This window comes from Battus philenor, unplaced genomic scaffold (assembly GCF_028537555.1).
Source record: "Battus philenor isolate CCGP_79_NKW_IND1 unplaced genomic scaffold, ilBatPhil1.0.hap1 SCAF_19, whole genome shotgun sequence".
NCBI lineage: Eukaryota > Metazoa > Arthropoda > Insecta > Lepidoptera > Papilionidae > Battus > Battus philenor.
The window spans coordinates 6,089,321-6,099,429 of record NW_027181681.1 but is presented as its reverse complement, the minus strand read 5'-3'; the positions used below and the strand labels follow the sequence as shown (position 1 = coordinate 6,099,429).

Here is a 10,109-nt window from a genome sequence, read left to right as displayed (position 1 = left end):
AATACTTTTTAGCGTGTAATTTTAACTACGAAAACGCGAAAAAACTCTCTTCTCTTTTGAAGCGATTATACATGTTATATTATGAATGCTTGCATAAATGTTCTCTTAAATTGTAATGCGAGCATTAATATGAGATGCCTGTTATAATTTATCGCTTTCTATTTCAAACTTTTTTTATTTAAATTTAAAAAATAAACTGTTATTGTAAATGCATAACTTACAAGTTATACTAAACTAATAGGTGTAAAACAATAAGTTAAAGAAAGTGAAAATAAATTGTCGAAAGAATGTCGATAATTGTGTTAAGTTCGACTTAAAAGCCTCACAATGTACTTTAATAACAAACAAAGTCAGGTAAGATTCACAAGTTTTATGTACTTACCAATAGTCTTTAATTTGATTTTCTTGGAAGCAAAATCACCCGAGGCAAGACTTAGCACAAGATTTTTCTTGTCTTAAGTCGTCTTTGGCGAAAAACCTTGTCCTTTTAAAATTTGGTTAATCTGTAACGCATGGACTTTGTTGAGATGTTTCACATTTTTTTGCCTTAATGTAACATAGTTAAGTAAGTGTTAAAAAAAAATCTGAATTTTTGGGGAAATGTTTTATTGTAGGTTGTGCAGGAACATCACGCATATCTTCGTCTATGTACGTATAATAGCTGCCCTTTCTCGAATTTAATATACGCTCCCTCAACCCCGGTTGCGGATGAAATTTCTTAAAATACGTTCTTATCTAATCTCTACTTGACAAAAAGAATTTTCTTAACAAATTTTAAGCCTCTAACGCTTAAGGTTGCAGAGATATCGCGATGAGTCAATACTTAGATGTAAAATCACATCATAATAAGTTCGGCATAAATGAAAAATGTTTTAATTTTTATTTCAAAAACTATTTATGCTTCCTTTGTCCTTATGTCCTTTGTCCACATTTTTTTGACCTTATATATATGACTTTTAGTTAAGTGTTACGAATAAATACACAGTAAATAAACGAAACATTTACTTACATTTAAAGCCCCTTGATTTTGAATTATATTTTAAATACAGTTTTATAATGTTTCTAAAAAATATTCTTAACATAACAATCCTTAACCTAAACACTACCAATGGTTTCTAATAAACAAAAGGAATAAAAAGTAATATATTCAAAATGTTTACAAATAAAAGTTTGTCATTTTGTTCTAGATTAATAAAAGCTATCGTCGCTATTTATAAAATATAAAATAATTCGACTTTCTATATAAAATACATAATAATATTTTGTATTTCTCATTTCAACAATTTATGATATTTAGTACAACTCATAGTCTCTTAAAGGGTTTAATAATTCAAATGTGTTATTTTCCTATTAACGTAATTACTATTGAATTATTTCAATGAAAGCGTTTCAAAGAGGGCTAACACGTACGTTGGGTTTAGGTTTTTGCGGTCACTCTATCAAAGCTGAAAAATAATGTTAGTAATATATTCAAACACCGGTCATCGTGGCCTATTACCTGCAGTGGGCGTCTATTAGCTGACATTATAATTATGTTAAAGAAAAATTAGTAATTCAAACCTTTTACAAGTGACGGCTTTTATTTTAAAAATGAATAAATAATTTTATTGAAGCTAAAAAGATTTTTATTAAAAAGTGTTGCGAAAAGACATGTTCTCAATTACCGCGTGTATCTTATAAGTCGCGGCCTCCCTCATTTCTCCATCTGCCTAAAAAAGGGTCTATAGTCCAGAACTACTGTACCAGGTGTTAAGAAATCCCGCATACCTAGCACTTCCGTTCACACCATAGTTTTTTCAATCGTTACCTATATCTACGAATGTTGAGCTCTGGAACTTGGCTCAGTCAATAATATATCCTAAAATATTAACATACATTTACATTGATGCGTAAACCTTAAATTTACTTCCCTCCCGTGCTCGGTTAGCAAAATCCCGCATTTACTTATTGAAGTAACCTTGATACTTTAAAAATCCATAGGAATGTTTATCTCATGATTTGTTCACACATATGTAGTTTGCAATTCAGTGTGTGAACTTGCTCGTGGCGTCGGCGCGCATCGGTTTCTAATAATCTGGCCGAAGGTGGTGCGAAATTGCCGGGACATGGAGCAGTAGAGGATAAAGTTAATTGACCCATTTAGAAGCGCCAGGGCGTCCATCAACTCGCCGAACAAGTCATAACAGCGCTTGAAGAAACAACGACCCAGCGCTCCGCTCATCAAGCCTGTTTAAACAAAATATTTTAAGTGAAAACTTTTCATATAAATTAATTTAAAAGGGTTATATTGAAAACAAAACAGAAATTTCTAAAGAGAAAATACAAAATAAATAAAACTAATTAATAAATGCTAGTAGCCTAATTTGAAATGCATTCAATTATAATATTCATTTACGGTTTGAAAACCTTTAAGAACGCCTGATTATTTACAATAGCACAGGAAAGGAATCCTTCTTGTAATCAAAGAGTTTTGTACAAAAAGTAAAAATAGTGTTTGAAGCACTTTCAAATAAAAGTTCTTTACTTTAGCATCGTTAACGGATCGAATTCCTTTAAGAAGCAATAGAAGTATCTTGTTAATTATTTAAGATTATTTTATACTAGTAAAGTTTAATAATAATAAATAAATAAATAAAGAACACACTTCAATTTGTATTTAAATATTTATGAGAAATATTTGTTATGGAATAAAATTTATATATTAAAACTGGCAAAGTTTTATATCGATAAAATACCACAACTGTATAAACGATTGCTTGTAATGGTATGGTCCATTTTGGAACTTTTAAGATATAAATAGTTCATACCTAAAATGCCTTGTGGGAATTCGGTCAGTAGAAAAAGCAATAGCACTGCGACGAGCATCTTCGTAGTACGATCGGTCCTCTTTTCCGCTTTCGATCGCCTCGGCACCTTCCTTGTGATAACATTCCCATTCTCATTGATGACTGTGCTAGCGGGACATGCGTTGTAACCCTTGAGTATTCTCTTCCTACTATTAGCTCTATATAAGACACGTATCAGCCAAGCACTGATGATCGTTAATATCACGCATGGTAACAGTTTGATAAACACAGCGTGCACCCAAAAGTTTAACTGATATAAGTGGCCATCGTAATTGGTGGAATCCACGTAGTATACTTTAGATGCAACTTTCGTAGCGGTTTTGTCAAATGAAACCTCTTCGTGTATTGTGAACACCTGAAAATTAATAAAATAGCATACAGGATGCGACTACTGTTAAAGAGACTGTTAAAGAGATTTCCAACAGAGTCGTAATAATGTCCAATATCCCAATTTTTATCAACGTATTTTAAATTTCTCTGACGAAAAAGTATATCTCATGAAATATGTATATAAAAGTTGAGATGTTTTATATACGTTTTCAAATAAAAGTGCTCCCCAAGCTTTTATTTATAGCTCTCGAAAACAATACGTTATGAAACTGTTACGGCGATATTAAAAATAGAAGGATATTTACATGTTATTATATATTTATTTTGGAAAGCATTAGTATAGTAGTTACAGGAACGTCTAAATCGACGAAGGATTATTTCAGCGAGCAGAATATAGTACTATTCAAATTTCACAAGATAAAACGCTAAGCATCGCCACGTTTATAATCTTTTTAATCTAAGCTAGTTGACACAGTCACCTTACAAAACACATCACAACGTGCTGCAATTACATTAAAATTTGCGAATGCTGTTCGCCACCATTGCCGTATAGTAAGGATATAGATAAAAATTTCCCGTAAATATTTAATTTTATTTAACGTTATGTGCTTACTGCCTGTCATACATATAAAACAGACACTTTTGTAATTATTTTTTTATCTAACTAATTTTCTAACACCTCTACACGATATAGTCTACATAGAACTTTTCTTGTTTACATACTTGACTTGTTTTATATAGCTAGGCTTTTGAATCATTGATACCTTTAAAATGAGAAAATCTCCGTTATTTTACTAGGTAAAAGAGATGAACAGTTTTCCATTTTTTTCTTTGAATACACTTTATAGTATTCTCGGCCGCTAGAAACTTAGAACAGAAACGGATAAAGTTTTGTACTCTCTTTGTCTTATACAATAGAAGTTTCAATAAATTTTTGAAAGGGCATTTTTCATCGGAAAGCTGTAATCACATAAAAGAGCCTTGAAAATTGAAAAGCTCGCTTTCACAATCTATATATACGGTGATAAATGTAGACATTGTCTTTTGTATCATAAAATCGTTAAATTAAAATGTTAACTATAAAAGTCTAACACATAAATAGCGATACTTACGAAATAAGATGGTATGCATAAAATAGGCGGTAACAAGAAGCTTATTAAGATAGCCATTGAACAACGCCGGTCAGTACAAAGTGACGTACCGTGTGAGGGGTACCTGAAAAATGTATTAACGTTGTTAAATTTTATTAGTAGTGCTAATGCTAATAAACGCTTTACCAATATACCCATGTATATCACGTACGTTTAATTACTAGTATATAATATACATATTGCATGAATTTTTATATATACACACGTATATATATGTACATATAACAAGTTTCAATCTATTTACCGATTCATCACGTTATCTCTGGTACCATAAAGCTTGAGTGACTAGAAATTTGTTAAGAACATTTCTTTTTCCCAGTAGACGTTAGCTAATAATAGATTTTTGGAAATTTCACTAGTAAGTGGGCTGAGGGGGAGTTCGTTAAAAATAAGCATATTTTAAAATTTTAGCTATTGTAGGTAAAAAAATTATCTGAATACTTTCTGGGGCACGTAAAAATTAAAAGAATAGATTTTATAAAATTACTGAGTAAGCGTTGCCGTAGTTTTGACTTTGGCAGCAAGGAAGATGTGGAATTTTACGTTAAGGAAATTAAAACCAGGAAATAATAAAAAATAAATAAAGACGATTAATAAATAATAGTAACCGAGTTATAGCCTATGTAGACTAAATAACGGCTTACTTACTAAATAATATATAATTCTAATCTTGGATGGAATCAAGGAACCAAGTATTTTAAATGCATTCTTTTATATGTTCATTTAAACTTTAAAAACCTTTAAGAAGCCTGAATATTTAAAATGGAGTTGAAATAAATTGTCCTATTTATTAACACGAAACAAAGAGTTTAGTGCAAGAAGTATAATTTGCATTTGAATTATTTTCAATAAAATTTCCTTAAAGTCTTTTGCGTCTAGTTTTAAATGGCTTTTTATTTCATCATTATTATTGTTTTAGGCCTAGCTTTTTTAATTGCTTACACTTATAGGAGAGGCTAGAACTTGATAAGTACACATTTACAGGTAACAATTAGCTACAAAAGAAAAAAAGCACTTTTAAAGATAAATCTTTGTTTATCGCATGGTACAATAAATTTTAGATAGCAGCTTACAGGTTGTTATATTCTATCGACGTAAATTCCAACAAGAGTGAAGTTCATTTTTTTCGTGATCTACATATTGGTTAATAATCCGATTAATAAAAATATAACTTATGTACACTGCAGAGAGTTGGAATGTAACAAAGAAACTAAGGAATCACATTGAATGAATGAATGAATGAATGACTTGTGTTAATAAACATAAATATAAATTACTTTTGTTAAAAAAAATAAGCCTCTACAATGATTCAGAGCTAAGAAGGCTTCATAGAATAAGTTATTTTTAAAACATTGTTATTAAGCGCCTACTTGAAAACTTGAAAGATTTCATTCAATAGTCAAGAGTGAAGAAAATATTTCTAAGAAAAACAATTAGAGTATTTATGATAACAACTTGTTACATGGTAATACTTCATATATTTTACATAAAAGCTTCTTTACTGACGAATAAGATAAATTAAATTAAAACAAAACCTCTTACTTGATTGCTATGTATCGCCATATAGCTAAAGACAACGTGAGAAGTATAGAGGCAGTATGCAGGAGCTGTGTGAAATGCATGTGGAACAGCATGTACACAGCCCAGGCATATGGACGTTCTTCCTGTTGTGGCAGCAACTGCAACAAAACTTCATTACTATAACGAAGACTTAATTGAGATAAGATAATTTTGTAATACCTCTCTCTAGTCTTAATTAAATTAATTATTCTTTTGTGGGCCACTGTTAATACCATACACGACCATCTATTGTATTTTAATTACCGTGTAATAAATATAAGAGGTTTATTAAAAAAATTGTAATAAAAACACTTTACAGTGTGAAGGAATTTAAGTGTTAATGAAGCTTCAAAATGAATCGCTCTACTACTATCGTAAGCATATTGTGAAAGCCAGAAAGTGTGACGACAAAACCCATTTTAGTTTATTCTGTGATCTTCTTAGATCAGGGTGCATTTAGAACCCTCGTAAAACGTTGTAAGATTCCAATACTCTGACACTCTTAAGAGTCTTAAGACGTATGCAAGTTTTCATTGTTAATGATCCTAAGTTAACAATAATGTGTTTTAATATAAATTCCGATTGTATCCTCATAAGTGAGTGGACGCTTTGTTCGAATGATTCCACCAGATTGCAATCGAGATCTATAATAAAATAATGATAAATAAACTCATAAAACCAAGTAGAATTATGTTTAAGTGTTAGTTAAAGTTTAAAGTTCCACAACATGGACCTTGCTTTAATTAGTTCAATTAAATTTAACGTTTATTATTAAACAAATCTTATTACAGCGTTCAAGAGATTCTGGTTGATTGAAATATGTTTTTTTGGCTTCCGCTATTAGGAGCCTCTTGTACTTCCTTTGTCCCGCGTACACAAATATTGCTATTTCCATACTCTTTCATCTTAATGTCACCCATTAATTCCTCTTTCGTTCGTCATAATTTCTTTCACTCCGTCTCTTTTTCTGTATTCCTTTCATATCTTGTCTCACTTACGTCGCCCTTAAGGAATAAGTACAGGGAGTACATTTTGATTAAAATGTGTTAAACTTGATTTATTGATTTATTTACCTGTTTGATATTACAAATATAATTTAAAAAGATCAATTGTAAAGTTTCTGATCGGTACTTCTCAGCTGATCAGCATTCCAAGCCGGTGATAATTTGCTACTTATATTTTCAAAATAATCGACCAATCAAAAGTACGTCTATGTGTTTACTTGAATCAAAATATTTAGAATTTGACAGGATCGAACTTACCATATATCTATAAATGGAGAACGGTACGTATTCTATCATTACGAAGACGTCAGCAACTGCCAACCACTTGAGGAGACGATTGATAGGTGCAGCAGCGAGATCGCGGCGCGTCAGAACGGCAACATTGACAGTATTTGCCAGAGTACCGAAAAGACAAATCTGAAAATGTTATGAAAAGTAAAATTACCTATGTTAATATACCACCAATTATAATTGTTTATGTAATTAAATGTAGTTCAGAAGTCATTACTATGTTAAAAGAGTATACATATCACCTTTTGTTAAAAAATACATCAAACGTATAATCGGTGAATTATGTGTAAATTATCTAAAACGAAGTAACCTGAACAGCTTATTTTAGTTGTATATTTCATTATTTTCAAGATGTTCAAATCAAATTTTACATTGTGGTGGAGATAACGAGCAGAATTGGTTATAGTCGTAAAAGCTTCTAACGGGTTTAACTAATATGCTGCCAATTAATTTATATTCGCGAGATGTAAGCAGCACAAGACCGGTCATCCTGGCGATCTTTTGAAAAGACCTATGCCTTGCAGAGGGCGTCTATCTATCTAAAAATTTGTAAACAATATAATGATAGAATAGTTAGAAAAAGCTTTGCTAAAATTCGGATTATACACATTTAAATAAATTATTATTACTACAGATTATACAACCAGAAGTCATTGGCCTGTCATATTCCAAAAGAAAAAATAAAAATAATTTAACTTATTTAGAGATGTGAAAGCTTAAAGCTTTTTGCTCTAAAATGAACTAAATATTTAACCCTTTTGATTTTACAGCTATTAGCAATCACTCTATGTACCAGCATCAATAAACTACTTCAATTCAGAGTCTTGTTAAATTGAAGTAATAAATTAATATTAATAAAGTTATATGTCCTATTAATAATGTTAAATCACTTAAATAGCATTATAAATATATTAATAAGTTAAAAATAACATGAAAAAAGTAACTGCGACGTGTATCTCCTTAAAAATTTTGAATATGACCTTACCAGTAAGCTGATGTAGCCGTGGATACCATTGTAAGCAACAATGAAGTCACGAAATTCACCAGAACAATAATCAGATCGATTGCACTCCTTTATAACGGATATGTTATATTTATTCCTCCATTCTTCTAAGGTCCTCAGGAGCTCGCTTATTTTTGTACTGTGGTTGTTGCCATGTTTTAAAATTGACAACAATCGTGTATCATAAAATATACTGTCATTAAATGTACTGTTGCGAGAATCGTCCTCAGCTAACATCGTGAAATAGATAACATTTCCTGTTTAACGCATAGTAGATATAATTGTGTATTTTCTATGTCCTCAGATTAATCTCTGTACAGTTTAATTTAAGACCTGTAAAAAACCGTTTCAGTTTAATATATACGAGAAGTGAGTCGAATTTGTAAAAAAAAATTAAGTGTAAACACTAGTGGAATTCGTAATGCCTAATACGAAAAGAATGTTGTTTTTACAGGCATCAGAAATACAGCAAATGTAAAAAACAGATCAATAGACTATTTGAATAATAATAGTTCCAAATATCATAATCTTTTGAGTCGAAGGTGTCCACCACTAGATTTAGGCTTCTCCCATAAATTTTTCAGTTTCAGTTTTGCAACGACCTTACAAAGACCATCTATCAACCTTGTGGACGATGTCCTACGTTGACCTTTCTAATAATCTTGCTAACTATTAAAGTCCTTATTTACTAATACATAGCAAAAAATCTAATAATCGACTGAAAGTAAATACTTTTTGGCTATTTACGTCAATGTAAATATTATCTTAGCGTAATGTTTATACCAAGACTAGTAACCGTACGTATGATGTGCATGTATATTTAAGAATAAAATAAACATATGATAAACGCTACGAAATTCGAGTACATATTTCAACGAGGTAACAAAAATATGAGGTGTTATTTTTTTAATTTAAAAATCATAATTTAATTTTCTTTTCAACAATCTAAAAAAAGTACACAACAATACACAAAATACAGTTATGACGTCTTAAGCATAGCATTTATTCTTTAATAAAGCTATCGTAACATAGCCATTAGATGCCCACTACGAGACACAGGCCTCCCCCAAAGATAATATACACGATAAATACATAATCACAATGACCTGTGTCTAGTAGTCTCGAAGGTTTTATGGTTATTAATTTCACTGTATAGTTTGCTTGTTCTCGGCAAGCAGTTAAAAGTATTTTTCCACTTTCTGTTCTGTTTTTTCCCTTTCTGTTCTGTTGCCGAATTATTTTAATAACTATTAATTACAGTTTATTGCCATGGTAACCTATTTCATGGTTAATAACGTGATTAGTTAATAATTTTGCTACTAGGAATAAATCAACTAGTTTTATGTAAGGAATGCTGACAGTATTTCATAAAACAAATAACGTTATGAAAGTACTGCAGGAATGAGCCCCGCATTTTAGTACAATAATATTTGGTATTAAGGTTGGTACTTTTTGAGGAAATTATTCTTATCCAGTGAATAGCATGGCATCCTATTTAAGTGTGGAACACATGTCGCAGTAATCATATTAGCTACGGGTGTAACAACCGATAATAAAGTTCTTTTATTTTAATTGTTTTAAATACAATATTTTTATCAAAGGATGAAAAATATATTGTTTAAATAAAATAAATTATTTCAAAACCAAATAGTTTCATTGTCTATCACCATTTTTTTTTTTTTTTTTTTTTTTTTTTTTTTTTTTTTTTTTAATTCGTACCCCTATCTGATTTTTGGGACAGGGACCTTTTTTACAATTATTTTTTCACATAATTTTTTTTTTTATTTTCATGATCTTCTCTTGTTCATCTTATCATCCGTTCTTTTCTGTCTATCATGTTACATTTCTGTTCTTTTATGCCCTTATACTCTATTCCTCTTTCTTTCGTCCTCTTATTTTATACAGTTCTTATTTACTAGGTACA

At 30.5% G+C, this 10,109-nt stretch overlaps 1 protein-coding gene across 1 annotated transcript in view; it reads right to left on the bottom strand.

Annotated features, from left to right (window-relative positions):
• Positions 1 to 1,178: 1,178 nt before the first annotated feature.
• LOC137921787 (G-protein coupled receptor dmsr-1-like) overlaps positions 1,179 to 10,109 on the bottom strand; it is a 51,978-nt gene continuing 43,047 nt past the window's right edge. The window contains exons 2-7 of the mRNA XM_068764615.1: positions 8,168 to 8,518; positions 7,150 to 7,308; positions 5,870 to 6,006; positions 4,289 to 4,391; positions 2,808 to 3,201; positions 1,179 to 2,226 (exon numbers count right to left, since the gene is read on the bottom strand). Of these exons, the coding sequence (XP_068620716.1) occupies positions 2,003 to 2,226; positions 2,808 to 3,201; positions 4,289 to 4,391; positions 5,870 to 6,006; positions 7,150 to 7,308; positions 8,168 to 8,422 (1,272 nt within the window). The 5' untranslated portion in view covers positions 8,423 to 8,518 and the 3' untranslated portion in view covers positions 1,179 to 2,002. The remainder of the gene's footprint in view (positions 2,227 to 2,807; positions 3,202 to 4,288; positions 4,392 to 5,869; positions 6,007 to 7,149; positions 7,309 to 8,167; positions 8,519 to 10,109) is intronic.